This window comes from Triplophysa rosa, linkage group LG25 (assembly GCF_024868665.1).
Source record: "Triplophysa rosa linkage group LG25, Trosa_1v2, whole genome shotgun sequence".
Taxonomy (NCBI): domain Eukaryota; kingdom Metazoa; phylum Chordata; class Actinopteri; order Cypriniformes; family Nemacheilidae; genus Triplophysa; species Triplophysa rosa.
Genome location: NC_079914.1, coordinates 10667635 through 10685010, shown reverse-complemented (window position 1 = coordinate 10685010; position 17376 = coordinate 10667635). Strand labels below are relative to the sequence as shown.

At 37.8% G+C, this 17376-nt stretch overlaps 2 protein-coding genes across 4 annotated transcripts; one reads left to right on the top strand and one right to left on the bottom strand.

The window, feature by feature from the left end:
* The first annotated feature begins 10 nt into the window (after positions 1-10).
* On the top strand, positions 11-3301 carry LOC130548924 (SUN domain-containing protein 1-like). Its single transcript, XM_057325994.1, has 13 exons — positions 11-863; positions 966-1068; positions 1190-1242; positions 1354-1448; positions 1523-1600; positions 1683-1736; positions 1875-1909; positions 2043-2160; positions 2277-2361; positions 2443-2558; positions 2632-2799; positions 2889-2978; positions 3072-3301. The coding sequence occupies exons 2-13, from the start codon at positions 980-982 to the stop codon at positions 3195-3197; spliced, it is 1107 nt and encodes a 368-aa protein (XP_057181977.1). The 5' UTR covers positions 11-863; positions 966-979; the 3' UTR covers positions 3198-3301.
* A 197-nt stretch (positions 3302-3498) lies between these two features.
* osbpl1a (oxysterol binding protein-like 1A) lies at positions 3499-17222 on the bottom strand. Of its 3 annotated transcripts, none has more exons than XM_057325968.1 (30): positions 16876-17222; positions 16614-16668; positions 15049-15174; positions 14866-14951; positions 14585-14659; positions 14343-14454; positions 14129-14214; positions 13086-13230; positions 12870-12937; positions 12331-12375; positions 12073-12146; positions 11871-11934; positions 11672-11773; positions 10945-11067; positions 10533-10614; positions 10336-10442; positions 9886-10048; positions 9272-9452; positions 8267-8342; positions 8048-8182; positions 7738-7835; positions 7471-7653; positions 7291-7398; positions 6759-6848; positions 6527-6653; positions 6098-6211; positions 5889-6012; positions 5694-5784; positions 5444-5464; positions 3499-4465 (listed from the first exon to the last, which is right to left on the bottom strand). In XM_057325968.1, the coding sequence occupies exons 1-30, from the start codon at positions 16900-16902 to the stop codon at positions 4363-4365; spliced, it is 2991 nt and encodes a 996-aa protein (XP_057181951.1). In that variant the 5' UTR covers positions 16903-17222; the 3' UTR covers positions 3499-4362. The 3 variants fall into 3 exon arrangements, with proteins under 3 accessions (XP_057181951.1, XP_057181953.1, XP_057181952.1); XM_057325970.1 differs by having other exon boundaries at positions 16621-16668; XM_057325969.1 differs by lacking the exon at positions 16614-16668.
* Between the last annotated feature and the right edge of the window lie 154 nt (positions 17223-17376).

The window sequence follows — 17376 nt, the reverse complement described above, 5'->3', positions numbered from 1 at the left end:
ATTTTAATCTCACATTAAAAAATGTTGAATTGATTCAACCTGTTGGTTTACATGAACCTAGAAAATGTCCATATTTGCCCCAACAATGAGTTGATACAACCCAGCATATAGGTTATAGTTTTGTCCATGTTTTGTTTGGTTTTTAATGTGTAGCTGTTCTCGTTTAACTACTATCTAGTGTGTGTAGTTTTTCCTCCAGAGATGTTAAGGCGAAGCTCCAGGTTGAGGTTAAGCGGATACTACCTTCCATCAGATGATGGTCATGATGGATTCAATTGGAAAATCTCATACAGAGAAAGTCCAGCCAGGTGCTCCTCTAATAGGTTTCTGCATACACGAATCATAATATCTTTTCTTTGTCTTATACATTTTTCTTTTCTTATGTGAAGGAAATCTTGGACACATAGAGGTCGTAGTGCAACCCCCACATTGACACCCAACTGTGCCAATGAATTACAGACACTCTACATTAATGATTATTCTGATGATAGTGTATATGATATGGGTTAGTATTGGTGATATTACTCCCTAATTGTGTTACAATCGTTTCAAAATTGTTTAATCGGTCCTTTCTCGTTTTTGGGTCCAGACATGAGTTCTGACTTCAAGGCAGCCGCCCAAAATAGGAACGAACTGATCAAGACTGAGAGCTGCCCCGATTTGCCTTTTCGCCAAAGCAGCGCTTACTGATTTCCACCCTTAACCGATGAACAACATCACTCATCCACATTCAACGGTGTGTGCGTGTCGGTGTTCTTGAATTTTATGAACTAAATATAAGTTACACATGTAATACTCTTCATTTCCTACAGACTCAACCCATAACCAGGAATATCCAAGATTCACCTTTTTAGACTCTCCAGGTATTAATCTCATAAATGTCTCATATTGCTCTCTCTAGTATAACACTTCATTTTTCATTTAAGAAAGACATTTTATTATAAGATGTTTTGTTTTTGGGAAAGATCTGGCTTTGGCCATGTTCTGCGGGTGGTTGGAGAAGACCTGGCAAACACTGACCCAAAACATCTCCAGAATGCAGCAATCTTATGATTTTCAGCTCACCAGGTAACTGCGTTTCTATTTTGTGATGTATAACCTTTTATGAAGGTGAATTTTCTGCAAAATTAAGTTTTGTGTTACACAAACACATTTGCAACCTATTTCTCTCTTTTTGCAACCGATGCAGTGAAGATGTAAGGAAAGCTGTCGTGATTTTTCTCATCATGTTCTTGTTTGGTGGTGAGTGGGGTCTTCATGATGCTTTCGGTTTCTCCATGAAAGTCACAGAATCCGGATGCATGTTATTCTTTAATAATCCGTTTAATCTTTTATGAAACTCTTTTCTTCCAGGTCTTTGGTACTTCCTTGCATTCGCCTCTCCATTGCCATGGCATCGCAGTACTGAAATTCTTCCACCGTATACCAACACACCTACAAGAGACAATGTAAGGAGAATTCCTACATAAAGTAATGCAAACTTCTTTGCAGGTTGTTGTATTGGATTTTCCTTGTTTTATAGAGTCATTTATCTTATGAAATGCTGGCGAAGATGAGGAACGACATCACTGCCATGCGTGAAAGAGAGGCCAACATTATGGTGAGAGAAATACAGTTCCAAGTTGTTACTCTTATTTATAAAAAGTCACATTCATGGGTTTGAACCTCTCGTTCTGTCACAGAAAGAAATCACGTTGCTTAAACTGGAGAACGAAAAGCAGAAGTTAAAGTTTGAGGTGAGAAGGACTATCTACAGTGTTCGTTAATGTTGTCATTATTTACATTTTCTTTCTGATCGTCCCAAAACACAAAAGATGATGTTTAAGTTACTCCATATATTCATATAATCTACGTGTGTGTTTGTTGTCTTGTAGATATTCCAAAAGGACGTGACCATGCAAGAACTGAAGTGAGCGTCGTTTTCATTTCATTTTTGTTTTGTTCAATACTTTTCATGATTCTTGATAATTGAATGCATTTTCAATTGTTTGGCCTTTACATGCTTAAAATGTTCAATAAATGTTCTGCTTTTTTCTTCTAAGCCTTGAATCTGAGTACCAGCAGCAGACCTCTGACCTGAGATCAGACGTTTCAAACATCAGGGAAGCGTCCGACGTCCTCAAGCAGCGACTGGATGCGCAGAATCCCCTCAACACCAAAGTAAACAAGTTGTTGTTGATGAAAATATACATAAACAAACAAACTCATGCAATCCCAGAGTTCCCTGCTTTTGATGCTCCCGCGTGAAGATTTGACTTTTTTGGAACGTAACATAGGATGTGACGGACATCGTTCAGAGCGCTTTGAGTTTGTACAAGTCTGACGGCACGGGGATGGCAGACTACGCTCTGGAATCCTCAGGTACGTTGTTTGTCGATCATTTCACGTTCGTTGCTTAAATGTTTGGTTTCGTATGTTTGTTTACGCGCGTTTTATATTCAGGTGGTAGAGTCACCTCGACCCGCTGTTCTGAAACGTATCCGTCAAAGTCTTCAGAGTTCAGTTTGTTCGGTATACCGCTGTGGTATTATTCGGAAAGCCCCCAAACCGTCATACAGGTGAGACATTGCACACAAGTATTTAGGTATCTAAACTTCAGTTTTTGGGAATAATTGCGTTTTGCTCTTGCAGCCGGAGGTGCATCCTGGGAAGTGCTGGGCGTTCCGCGGCTCAAAGGGTTTCCTGGAGATATCTCTGTCCTATCCAATCAGGATCACCCACGTTACCCTCGAGCACATTCCGAAGACGCTGTCGCCAACCGGGGAGATAGACAGCGCACCCAAAGACTTTGTCGTTTATGTGAGATCACGATACATTTCTTATGACTCATAATCGTGTTATAATTTAAGGACACTTATGAAAATTATGGTATTTTGGTACGATTTCAGGGTTTGTTCAACCAGTGTGATGGAGGACAACTGTTGGGCAGCTTCACATACAACCAGGACGAAGATCCTATACAGACCTTTAAAATACCTGTACGTCACAAAATTGTCTTTACACCAACTAACACTGTAAAATGTCTTAAAATGTGTTCATACTCTGTAATAACTTATTATTGTTTTTTAAAGGAGTCTACACAAGTTTTCAACATAGTGGAGCTGAGGATCCTGAGTAACTGGGGTCACTCTGAATATACCTGCGTGTACCGGTTTAGGGTACACGGGGTACCTTGGGTCATTAATGGCTTAAAGTGACTCAAATAAATAAACAATAAAAATGTGCAAGCAAGAAATTTCTGGCGGTGTTGAAAACTAAGTCACATTTTTACCTATTGTTCCAAAAGAGATCTTTTGAGAAATGTCTCAGTGGTTTTGTGTTCATGCAATGGATGTCAATGGGGTCCAATGTTGTTTGGTTACCGACATTCTTCAAAATATCTTTTGTGTTCTGCCGAAGAAGCAAAGTCATACACGTTTGAAAGGACGTGAGGGGATGAATTTTAATTTTTAAGTAAACTATCACTTTAAAAAGTTTTTAATATCTACTTAATTTCTGCGTTTCAAAGTTAAAAATCAAATCCATTTTATTTAGGTTTTTATTATTTAGATGTGATATACACACAATAACAATGCCTTTTATGTACAGAATTTTTCTCTTACACATCTGTAGGCATTTATGCATCTCTACAAAATAAACACAACACACACACACAATAAATGCACGTGGGGTTGAAACCGTAAAACTGTACCGCTGTGATTCTAAAGTTCGCAGTTCATGCTGCTAAAATGTTTCACATTATAAGATTTGTTTGATATGATTTCAGCAAACACGCTTCACTTTCTAAACAAATAAAAACAGCGAAAACATAACTCAAATGTAAGATCGCTATATTATAAAATAAATGAACAGCATACAGGTCAATCTATTAGTGAGAACAGATAAAAGTAAAAAAAATAATTGTCTTCCGTCATAAATGTATGAATGTGCAGAATCTGCTCTGTTAATTTGCATTCAAAACAAACCTGTAACAGTCATTGCACAACTCTACTCTTAACACAGTGGGAATGTTGTAAAATAAAATGTAAAATATAAGTTAAAAGAAACAGACAGTACTTGACTCCTATAACAATCTCTTTTTTAGGAGGATTATAAATTGCACATTAAAGCTGTTTTAACCAGTTAAAATGTGGATCCTAAAAGATTTATTATTTTGCAAATGCATTTTTCATGGTGTAATTAAATATATCAACGTAAAAACAATAATTTAGCTATACCCAGGAGGAGTAAAATAAGAAGTCTTTTTCAACTTTAAACTTAAATGCACTTGTCATTTTTACCTGGCCAACAACCCCAGGGCATTTTTTTAAAGTGAATGTAGTTTATGGATAGTCTCGACTATACATTACAGGGTTCAGTGGGTCAGTATATGTCCGGTAAATGGGAATGTTCACGGTCCCAATAGCCGTTGGAGAACAGCCAGTCCTGAGAGCCATTGTGTGGATTCGGACCCTGATGAAACCACCTGTTACAAACACAGAAAAGGTTCAAAACAACAAGAATCCCATTCTCATCAACCAGCATGACTTTGAGAATATGTAGTAAAGTTATAGTTAATGATAATGTGATCATTCTAGCTTTGCTGTGTAATTTGTTCAACAGCTGGAAAAGAAAGGTGATCCAACAATGTTGTTCATTTGTATCATAAGCATTATTTTTGATAATTGACAGTAAATTTGGAATTACAACACAACCGCTTTTGTTTTGTTGCGTCGCTTGCTTGGTGTCTCTCACACAGAGACCCATGAGAAAATATTTGTTAGACCCCCATTCACAAGGTCTCTATATTTGAAGAGTTTGTTTTCAAAATGAGAAACAATCATGATTTTTTAAATCATTATTATGTGATCAAGTTTTATTGTGTTAGTTAGCTGTATTTGTTTAGTTATTATGGCTTAAATCAAAACAAACCAACTGCAGTTTGATTGATATGAATTGGAATGCACAATAAAAAAAAACATGATTTTTGAAACAAATTTAAAACAGACTCATCTCATTTTGGAAATTAACTCTTCATTTCGTTCAACGGATTCGGCTGAGCATTTGGCTGCAACACTTGAACCGGGTGTACAGTTTCGTCCCGATCACAACCTACGCCACGCAGTAGAAGGCCACAGAGCTCTGTTTACATCGTCTTATTCCACATTAAATATACATCATCGGAGCGGACAATAAAACAACGCTCCTATTCACAAACAAAGGCAAATGGAGAATTGACAAACAATTTCAAACAGACTTTCTGCTGCAGAACACAAAAGAAGATATTGTGAAGTAAGCAAACAACACAGGCCCCCATTGACTTCCATTGTATGGACGCAAAACCACTGACACATTTCTCAAAATATCTTTTCATTGGGTTCTACAGAAGAAGAAGAGTCAACAGTCATAAACATTAAAAAATAACAGCGGCAGTTACATAAATGGACAAAGCAAAGTGTCAAACCTGGGGCCAGATGCGATGTTTCTGCTCACCCAGACAGGCAAAATGCAAAAGAAGTGGATGGAGAAAGAAATGAACCAGGATTAGCAGTCAGTCAATTATGCCATTAAAATTAGTATACACAAAAAAGCAATAACTGCAGTAAATATGGTATTTAAGAAGTTACCACGGTAAATGCTTGGTAAGAAGAGTGAAAAGCGTAATGAATGTGTACAATACAGTAAAACAGTAGCCAACTGAAATCCCTCTGTACCTCGTCTTCCACTCTTCATCTGACTTTGATCGACTCTTCCGAGCGGCTCTCTGCTTCTCCTCCAACCTCTTCTTCTCCTCACTCGCCAGATCTGACATCACAAGAAAAGAAATGTAGCAAGTTTTCCTACACATTCAACCTGTAATAGCACTAAAATAATAAGAAAATCACATAAACGCGCTCACGCACACATACCAATATTTCCGTTCTCCATTGCTCTTATGTCGGGTCTCAATCTGCTGTCCGTTTTAGGAATCTCGTCTTCTATCTCTTTGTCCAGTTCGTTGAGTTGCATTGCGAATGTTGTGAAGTTGTACATCTTTGACATGTGCAAACAAACCCATAATAAGACCTTGAGACTAAACGGCCATTGGTTGATGTGTTTTTAGCTTTCTAGAACTAACCTGGGTGGAGTTGGCAGGTCGTGGTGCTATTCTCCACAGCAACTGACTGCCTGGAATCACCTCCAGCGAATCTCCGCCTGGTTGAAGTGTTTCTTCAGAGTCTGCAACAGATGCCTACAAAGAATAATCATCATTACACCATTCTGATAAATGGATTAAATCAGATTCCAAGGATTTAAAGGGATAGTTCACCCAAAAATAACAATTCAGTCATCATTTATTCACCATCATGTCGTTCATGACTCTTTTTTTCTGTGGAACACAAGAGGAGATATTTTGAGAAATGTTTCAGTGGTTTTGTGTCCATATTATGGAAGTCAATGGGGGTCAATGTTGTTTGGTTACCAACGCTCTTCAAAATACCTTCTTTTGTGTTCTGCAGAAGAAAGAAAGTCATAAAGGTTTGAAATGACATAATGTACAAAATACCTGTTTACTGCTTTTTTTCTCCTCTGACGGTTTTTTATTGTTCTTTCGGTGAGTTTCGAATGTAGCCGGGTCGACTATGTACATGCACTCCGTCCATTTCCCGTAAAGCAAGTTAACTTTCTTTTTGCTGCGTGGAACAAACAAAACGACTAAACCAGTGATGTGACATCTGTGACAAGTAAAAAAATTATGAACATTTACCCTGGAAGTTATACACAAAAAAAACACTTACCTCTTGTCCAGGATGTAGCCTTCAACCTTGTGTAATTCTTTCCCAAAAAGACCACAAGGTTTGAAATTCAGGCAACATTTTTCGCCGGTCCTGTTTGATAAGATTAATAAATAGAGCTTAAGTCTTCACTCATGGTCTACCCTTTAAAGGGATAGTTCACCCCAAAATAACAATTCTTCCATCATTAAGGGCCGCGATACACACTTCAATTTCCATCTCGATGCGCACCGACACGCCTAGAAAAATATGCGTGCGTCTGCCGCGTGTCTACATTTAAAATAACGAACTTGCACGCGCAAAAGACGCGAAATGTGAATCGCCCCTTATTCACCTGTATGAGTTTCTATCTTCTGCAGAACACAAAAGAAGATTTTTGAAGAATGTTGGTAACCAAACAACATTGAACCCCATTGACTTCCATTGTGTGAACACAAAACCACTGAGACATTTCTCAAAATATCTTCTTATGTGTTTCACAGAAGAAAGAGTCACGTACAGATTTTGAACCCCATGAGGGCGAATAAAACTGTACCTGTGGTTAATAACCTCCACATTCCCATACTGTTCGATCCACAGCTGTCCCACGATGATGTTGTGGACACAACACGTGGGGTTCATCCATGTGTACGCCTCATTATGCCTGTAATGAGTTTCTGTTACTCAGACACGTTTACCATGACATTGTGAAAATATTCCACCAATCAGTGCTTACTTTGGAAGTTCTAGAGTGATGATGCCCCTTGGCTCCGCCTCCACGCTCTTGCCCCAGAACTTTAATTTAGGGTAGATGGAACCATGGAACACGAAGTCCTTCTGCAAACCCTCGGCGTGGAAGGCGCTGATAGGCGGATGGTGACTCACCTGTTCCGAAATCAACCGGAAACCGAGATCATCCCTGCGGGTTGAGAAAGGGCATGACCTCAAGATTTTATGTTTGCATTTCATTGTAGTTGAGTGGATGGAGAGGGAATGTTTTTACCTGACTAACTCGTATGTTTCTCCTAGAAGAGGGTTGAAGGGTTTTCCCGTCCGATCCCACTGAGACGCCACGGCCGAGACGGCAAACGCTGCCACACACTGAACACAAAAACATGTAGAACACAAAAGAAGATATTTTGACGATTGTTGGAAACGAAACAACATTGACCCCCATTGACTTCCATTGTATGGACACAAAACCACACGGACATTTCTCAAAGTATCTTAATTTGTGTTCCGCAGAAAAAAAAGAGGGTGAATAAATAACGACAGAATTTGTATTTTTGGGTGCACTATCCTTTTAAACGTACCTTCATTCTTTCAATAGAATCGTCTGATACATTGGCCTGGTGGATGAGATACGTGTGCTCCATGTATTCTGCAAGCCTTTGCAGAAAGCTCAGCGGCTCATTAAAAATGACAGGCATGGTGATCTTAGACAGCTCCTGAAATAGAATAAGAGATAGAATAAGTGAACTTTTAAAATATATTTTGAAGTAAATGTTTACAAAATGAATAAAGTATCTCACCATCCCAATGCATTTCCTCAGAATGCTCCAAATACTGAAGTCATTTCTAGAGAACATGGGTGCCGGTAAACTTGTCCTGCGCACGAATAGCAGCAAAACTTAATATCATATGAGCTGACGCATGTCATTTCAAGAAAGAAAAACTGGACAGCTGTATCCATGGTAACTGGTAATGTGGACACAGAAATGCAACATGTCTAGACTGGTGTGATCAGTCGGGTAACGGAAGCTTTATGCCTTATTCAGCAAACCAGGGCCGACGTCCGATCAATTTCAGACACTGAAACCTGTTTTTTTATATTACACATGCTACATGTAAACAAAATGATCCAAGAATTGTGACGCATGTTAAAACTTGTTTGTTAGTGGTACGAGAATTAGAGACCAAATATTATGAACAAATATTATACAAAATTGTTTACTAAAAATAAAATAAAAAGCAATGCAAATTTTAATCAAAATAGTTTAAGTACTTTTTTACCTAGTTTTTTTCTTAGTACAATATTACGAAATAATGTACACAAAGCATTTAATTTGGAAAAATCTTTGGCATTTGACGCAAAGTCTGTCAACTCTCCGTCATCAGCCGTCAGTCAATGTGCCGAGCCTTAAAAGTTCAAATTACAGCGTTAAACTCGGCTACCTCATCAATCTTTTACACTTTCATTATGTACGCCTCTTCTGGCCTCGGCTCGCTAAATTATTTACCAACAAAAACAAAACACAAGATGAGAGATGTAAAAAAATGGACAAATAGCAAAAAATATTTCAAGTTTTGTAAAAAAAGTTGCATGAAATATTTATTATAAACTTTGTTTATTTTTATACACTTGTTTATACTATATTTATCTTATCCAACTTTACCTTTAAAAATATTTTGCTAACACTTATACGAAGAATTCATAACAAAACACAAGTCAACATGAACTTGTTAATTCGACAAAGTTGTTTCATTTGTTTACTCTTTCTTAAAACTACAATCACACAATTATAAAGTATGCCCACCTGCGTTTCCTCATTCCATTAACCCGGGACCCTTCGTCATCCTCCTCACCGTGGCAATCTTCCCGGGACATCCTGCCGTCGAGATGACTCCGGACGGTGCAGAAATGCTTCACGTCTTCCTCGTCTTCGTACGAGTGGCCAGCCGTTTCAAATCCGCTCACCACAGGCTCCGAGTCTGAATCTGCGGAGACCAAACACAAACAGACATGATTCGGGGACAATGAGCATCCGACGGCAACAAGCTCCTGGAGGAAATCTGAGCCGGGGATCAGGTGGCGTTTAATGAAGGCACATAGTCGGAAGTGACTGGACGCATCGCAGAATAAGGTGTCTCACTTTTATAAAACACATTGTGAAGATTTACTTGTTACTATGACCAGCAAATCCATCGCAAGCTCTCATGTGTTATGAATGTGTTTAAGATACAATCTGTAACTTTTTGCTTATTCGTTAAAAAAAGTTATTACATTTTTATTTCCTACATTTGAGATTGGGTACGATTTTGCAGAAAGTGCCAATTTGACTTCAACTCACGTAAAAAGGATATTAATTTGAGCAATTTTATGTTTCAAACAGAGATGGCGATAAATACACAAGCATTAAATGCGACTGACCAGACAGAGCGTCGTAAAACTCGTCTTCGCTGAGGGCGTTGCGGGGAGACGATCCGTTGACCAGCGACTGCTCCAACCCGTGATGTTCTGTAGCCAACGTCTGTAGAGCCTCCGACAGGATTTTATTCTTTTCTACCTCATGTTCCAGTTTTAAACTGCGCGCCTGGACGGATGTTTACATTACACTCATGCATTGGAAGATGCTTTTGTTTAAAGTACAATTTGTCATCATTTATTCACCATCATGTCGTGTATAGGACTCTTTCTTCTGTGGAACACAAAAGAAGATAATTCGAGAAACGTCTCCGTGGTTTTGTGTCCATACAATGGAAGTCAATGGGGGCCGATGTTGTTTGCTTACCAACGTTCTTCAAAATATCTTCTTTTGTGTTCTGCAGAAGAAAGAGTCAAACAGGTTTGGATGGAAAGACATGAGGGTGTTTCACATACCCCTTCCTGTTTGGAAAAAAGTCCCAGGCAATGGTGCAATGAGGAGCAGGTTTCACTGGAGGCTTCACACAGTTCTTTAAGCTTTTGAGCAATTGCAGAAGGAAACCCTGCAGCAAAAACGCATGTAACTTTTACATATAAAGTGATTCAGCCAATCAGATTCACTAGTTTGACTAATTGAAATTTAAAGGCCTCACGTTCTGCGAGTCCGTCCTCCTTAACCATAGACAGAAGGGTCAACACCTCCATCTCTAGCTTTTGATGACAGGACTCGGCTCGCTGTGACAAAGAGGAACACAGAAAAAAAGAGAAACCAAGGCAGTGAAAGGTTATGACTGTTAAGAGTAAGGGTTAGTCAATGAAACCACTTCCTGTGGATAAAAAGAAAACAGGAAGTCCTTTTCCTTACACTGCAGAAATATAAAAGCACTATTATAACACAAATAAACCACGGCCAGGATAGATAGTGTTGTCACATGATGATGGTTTCAGATAAACAGCCGCTTATTCTCACACACGAGAAGGAAAGAGCGGTCACATGCGTTTAATCAGCTGATGTGATCTTTAAAATACAGATATGCCGTAAAGAGAAACGCAGTGACCTCTCACCTGAAGCGATTCGGAAAGATCGCCCAAAGGCACGCCACGATCCTCCTCTTCCTCACTGTCTGGATCCTGAGAGCAGTAATGTGTGCTGAAGGCTGAATGTTCCTCAATGGCCTCCAGCCATTTCTGAAAAAGATCCACAAAACATAATTTAATGTGTTAAAAATTAATGCAGACATGGAGGGAAATGTTACGATTGCAGATTTAAAGGTCCAGTGTATGACATTTACAGCATCTAGTGGTGAGCTTGCGAATTGCAACCAATGGCTCACTCCACCCCTCCCTTTCGAAGCACTACGGTGGCCGACACAGGACTAAGATGTCGTCATGTTTTGTCGTAACGTATTTACGAAACGCACTCTGTAGAGCAGTTTGTCCGTTTAGGGCTACTGTAGAAACAACATGGTGAATTCCATGTAAGGGGACCCGTAGTGTATGTAGATAGAAACAGATCATTCTAAGATAATAAAACCAAAACGCTTCATTATGTAAGGTCTTTATACACCTCTGAAGACATAGTTATGTATATTATATTGCATTTCTGTCAATAGATCCTCCAAAAAATTACACACTAGACCTTTATATTTTACTTCATATATTCAACAAGTAGTGTTATTTATGTATGTTTATATATGTATATGTTTATTACATGGGTGAGCATGTGCACGAATTTTGGAACAAAATGGGTTGCAAACAAAAGACAGAAACAACGTGCGAGAAGGAAGCTGACTTTTCTTGTGGCTTCTGGGTCGCCCTTTCGGGAAACTTTGAAATGGTGAAGGCTGTCGTCGAAGCACTTGACTGTGAAATAGCAGTTATCTTTCGCCTTAATCTGAAAGTTGGACAGAAAAGGAGTTTGACAGGTCCTGTTAACAATTCTTATCTCGAAACATGATCCAGCATCTAATCTGACATCACGTGAATCTCACCATGAATTGAGCCTGGGTTAAGGGTTTGCAACCTTGCCTTTGTGTTTTTGAATCCGCGTCTGACCTTGGGTAACAAGAACATATAAAACAAATATTTACAACAATGTTGTAAATGTCATATTTCTGTCAAACAAAGTCATTTTGGACTAAATTTATGTGGTGAAAATGACTTAAAGGGAACAATTAAGAGTTGGGTACCCACTGTTTGGGGTACCACGACATAACTCCATCTTCAAGAACCACCCAATACGAGCGCCATCCGAAGAATCTCGAGCTCTGAAACGGCCACAATTAGACTTTACATTGACAAAATAAAACTTTATTTCAATTTTATTTATATTCTGAAATTATTTGACATTTGTTTTTGGACATCATCAAATATAATTTACATAAACTCTAAACATTCATTATCTTCTACTCTGCACCCATTTAAGATTTCTTTGAGAAAAGTCATTTGTACCTTCCAAAGTGTTCCTTCAAATGTTTCAACGTGTCGTGTTATGCCCTGCAGAATAAGTATTGAAGTCCAATTTACAAAAAAATCATACAACATAGTAAATAGATGTAACACGTCCACATTTGTCATGTTAATGCCTTAAAGGAATCGTTCGCCTTCAAAATAAAATTCTGTCATTATTTACATGCCCTCTTGTCATTTCAAACCTGTATGGCTTTCTTTCTTCTGCAGAACACAAAAGAAGATATTTAAAAAAAATGTTGGAAACAGAAAACCATTGGTCCCCATTGACTTGTATTGGTTTTGTGCCCATGCAATAGAAGTCAATAGGGACCAATGGTTTCTGGTTACCAACAATTTTCAAATTATCCTCTTTTGTGTTTAGCAGAAGATAGAAAATCACACAGGTTTAAAACAGGGTGAGTAAATGATGACAGAATTGTCATTTTGAAGGTGAAATATCCCTTTAATGGTATTTCTGAAATGTTATTTGACATGTGACAGGATGTTATGGCAGGATTGCGTTATAACAACGAACGTACTTTCATAACGTTGCCCGTAATGATCTGCTGAATTTCTGCATCGCTAGCCAGGTCAAAAACAGTCTGATCTGAAAACATTGCATCAGTTTTACATGCTACATTATATAATCTTGAATGATAAAATTGGGAATATAGCAGTAAAAAAAATTAAAACCAAAAAATAACAAAACTGATTAAAGGCTGATCAAAATGATGGTTAAATTCGGCTCTGATTACCGTTTTTGTTCTTGATGTACGGGTCAGCACAGTGCTGTAGAAGTTTGATGGCACATTGTTTCTGACCCCTGTAGGCGGCACAGTGCAGCGGTGTGTTTCCCAGCAGGTCTGTGCAGTTTATGTTAGGCGGTTTCTTCATGTTTAACTGCACAGGCCATGAGAATTACAAGGTCAGACTTAAAAAAAACAGTTCATCCAATAATATGCCATTCAAAACATTACTTTATTTGTTCTGCAGAACACAAAAGAAGATATTTTGAAGAATGTTGGTAACCAAACAACGCTGGCCCACACTGTATGGACACAAAACCACTGAGACATTTCTCAAAATATCTTTTTTGTTTGTGTTTGTTCGATTGGACTTCACAGAACAACAACATGCTAATGCTAATCAGAGAGAAAGAGTGTGTTTTTTGGAAGTGCCTTGTTTGTTTTTAACATTCAGAATGTTTCTGAGAAATTTCAAGTATTAATACGAAACTTAAATGCAATGCAATAAATGCAATATTTGCTCAACGTCCAGGAATGCAAGACTTTCACAAGGGGATTTACATATTACATCAGGTAAGCACTGGCCACTGACAAAGTAAAACAAAAAGTGGTGTACAATTGTAAAAATGTTCTTATATTTCTAGCCTCCAGATAAGTATATTTTATTTTAAAAAATTGAAAACTTTAAAAGTCTTTAGGCTGTTAAAGGGACAGTTCACCCAAAAATGAAAACTCTTGTCATCATTTACTCACCCTCATGTCATTTCAAACCTTTATGACTTTCTTACTTCCACAAGAAACAAAAGAAGATATTTTGAAGAAAGTTGGTAACCGAACAGCACTGGCCCCCATTGACTTCTATTGTATGGACACAAAACCAATGCAAGTGAATGGGGGCCAGTTAACGACATTCTTCAAAATATCTTCTTTTGTGTTCCACGGAAGAAAGAAAGTCATACAGGTTTGAAATGACAAGAGGGTAAATAAATGATGACAGAATTATAAATTTTTTTGAGTAAACTACCACTTCAAGTAGTTTTTGAGATGGTTACCAGTCTGGTGAGGGTAGCTAATGCTCCTTCCCGAGCAGCTTCTAACAACTGCTCCTCCAGTTTCCTTTCCTCTGTTCTTTCCGCAGCTAGAAAGTAAAAAGGATTCATCAGATATATTTAAAGTACACTCACAACAAAAACATTCGCCTGTAAAAACCCAAGGTTCAAAGAAATAACGTAAATAGTCCAACATGAGTCGGATTTAAATGCTTACCCTCCAGCATGCTTTTGATCTCAGCGCTCTCTGTGACGTCTTTCGGGATCTCAGCGTTGCCATTGATGACAGAAGCACAAGCGTCGTACTGAAGAAGCAGCATCACAACTTCCTACACAACACAAACAACATCAGCAGCTAGAATTCAATCATTATTCAGGGAAAGCATTTGATTGGACGAATCTCTGCGTAGTGTATGATGACTCATCAATATGCTGCATGTGTCTTGTAGCACATAATACCTTTCTCCCTGTGAATGCTGCTTTATGGAGGGGCGTGTCTCCAACGTTATTTGGCAAATTGGCATCTGCTCCGGTCTATGAGAAAAATAAAGGAGCAAGAATTTGACCCACAACTGCAAAGTGTGCCTTTAAATATACATATGGTGTGAAAAGACACTGATCTCTATAGTTAGTGACGATAAAACCAAACATGTGGTGAAGAAAACCCAAGATTAACATTACACGTATAGATTTAACAGGCACTTAAAAGTACCAGCTGAGCTACAGGAACACCTTTGTACCTTCAATAACACCTCGACCACATCTCTGTGTCCAAAATAACAGGCGAGATGAAGAGGCGTCCAGCCGTGGTTAGATTTGCTCTTGCCTAAAACAATACGATACAACGGCTATGAGAAACTCTCATGTCCTCATGTAGAAACACATGAGAAGTCAATTGAAACACAAACTATGATGTGTCTTACCTTTGCAGTTGATGTCAATTTTGGCCTCTTCTTTAATCTTGGACATCAAAAGCCTTTGGATACCCTCTAGGTTCCCGTTTCTGGCATCCCTGAGGAAAAGCTCCTCCGGGTCCAGCTCCTCCATGACTTTGTGAACAAAATACACAATATTTAAATAAATAAAAAACAACCACGTACACAGAATATATAGAAATGGTAAACAAGATAAATGAAAGTTTATTTGCATATGTATGTCACAATTATTATCAAACTATTTTTAGTCTGAGGGATATTTACATTCTAGAGGGCATTTAATTGGTAGAAAATCTGTGTGGTGCGTGATGAGTCATCAATATTTTTGTTTCATTTTCCCAAAAGAAAAAGACATTTTAATTGTGCATATCTGTTAAATATGATTTCTGTCCATCTTAAGAACTGAAACCTAAAAGCCACATATCTCAAATTTAGATTTTTCTGGGGTCTCTACATTTAACGCTTTGGGAAATATGTTTTATTTCCTTCGTGGTGGTACAGAAGCAGAAAGATAAATTCCGTGAAACTACCATGCATCTTGTGATGTTTGTGTTTTAATCGTAGAAAAATGACCTCAAGCATAAAAGAGCACACGATGTCCCTTTGACATCCATGAATATCCTTGCAATGACATCTATATGAAATATCCGAATTCCGAACAAACAATTAAATCCTTGTTACATAAAAGGTCACTGTAGCATAACTAATTCTTGACATTATGAATAATCTCAAACAAAGCAAAACATCATATTGTTTGAGAAACAGAACCATCTAAACATGAAAAAAATTCATGTAGTAATAACTTAATTAAGTAATAACTTAATAGTAAGAACTATATTAGCTGTAAAGTAACGCATAAAGCTGCCTTTGTGGGAAATGTAGGTCAATCCCCTGAAAAGAATGTGAAGGGTGTACGTGGAACAACAGACATTAAATAATAAAGCAAAGGAAAGAAACTTGTTGTGAACATTCTGTCATCAAAGTGCTAACAAATGTTAAGAATTTTATATTTGTTACACCATTTTCTATTGCTGACTATCTTAGTTTGGAGGTGATGTAACGGTAAACATTAGAATCAGATATGCAGCATGCATTTGTGTTTCCAAAGCTAGATGAAATGCATACATCAAATTTCCAAAAGCAATAAGTTTCAATGAAGAGTTCATGTAGTTTGTTTCTTTGATATTTTCCCCATTGCCATTTCATTTTTTATTATTATAATTATTTTTGCTTTATTCGTCATTCGTGTATTATATGTTAATTTCAATAATAAAAAAGTTAATGTAGATGTCAATCATTTCCTGAAAAGATCCTAAAGATCCGAGAAAACTTGTAACTACGTAACATAAGCGGGATGGTTCACCAACTTGATAAACCTGCTTGAATCGGATTGCTTCTTACCAATGATCTGGTAAGAATCTGTGAGGTTGTCATTCTTAGACAAATAGACAACTGACACGTCTGAAAATTGCACAGAGATCAAATAGTTTCAATACATTGACCGTTTCAGTTGATTTAGGTCAGAAGATTGCTGAGGGTTTATCACGTCTCACCTCTCACCTTGACATGAGCAGACACAGACAGCAAGACATCAATGTGAGAACTACCCTATACAGTACATGTGAAATAAAATAATACGAATAATTTCATATCACGGACACATACAACAAATACACATCATATAAAAATGTAAAAATAAAAAACATGTATTCTATAGTAATGCATCAAGGTAAAGTTTTAAAAACTATATAAAGATATATTTTTATTAATGGTTTAATCTTTAACAGTTTCAAACTTTATTTAAAAAATACTTGCCGATTTCACGTAGTTACACCATGACATCCAGTACACACCGTGCCATTCCTGATCTGAAACAAGGACCCGAATTTAACATCCGAAATTAAAAGCAAGTCTCCACGAACTGTTTTGTATTGTGGTTTTCAGAAAGCATGTGATGTGTCTGTGCACTGCAGTCCTGCACTCTTCCTGTTTGTGTAACACACATGTGAGTCTTTCCTAACAGCGCAAACAAGCATCCCGACGTATTTTAATCCGTTGTGTAACTACACACATAGATCCTGCGCGTGAAATCAACACAACGCAAACTAACATCATACGGCAGTATGTTAATGAACAGCTGACTGACAGCACGTATGATGACGGCTTACTTCCGGTTTTAAAAACGTAACAAAACGGTCACGATGAGAATGTGGTTTAAGAAAGCGGTAAAAATGTGGTTGAAATGTGTATAATAATTACAATTGTTAAAAGACCATGCTTAACAAATCAGAATAACACACAAAAAAAGCGTTAAAA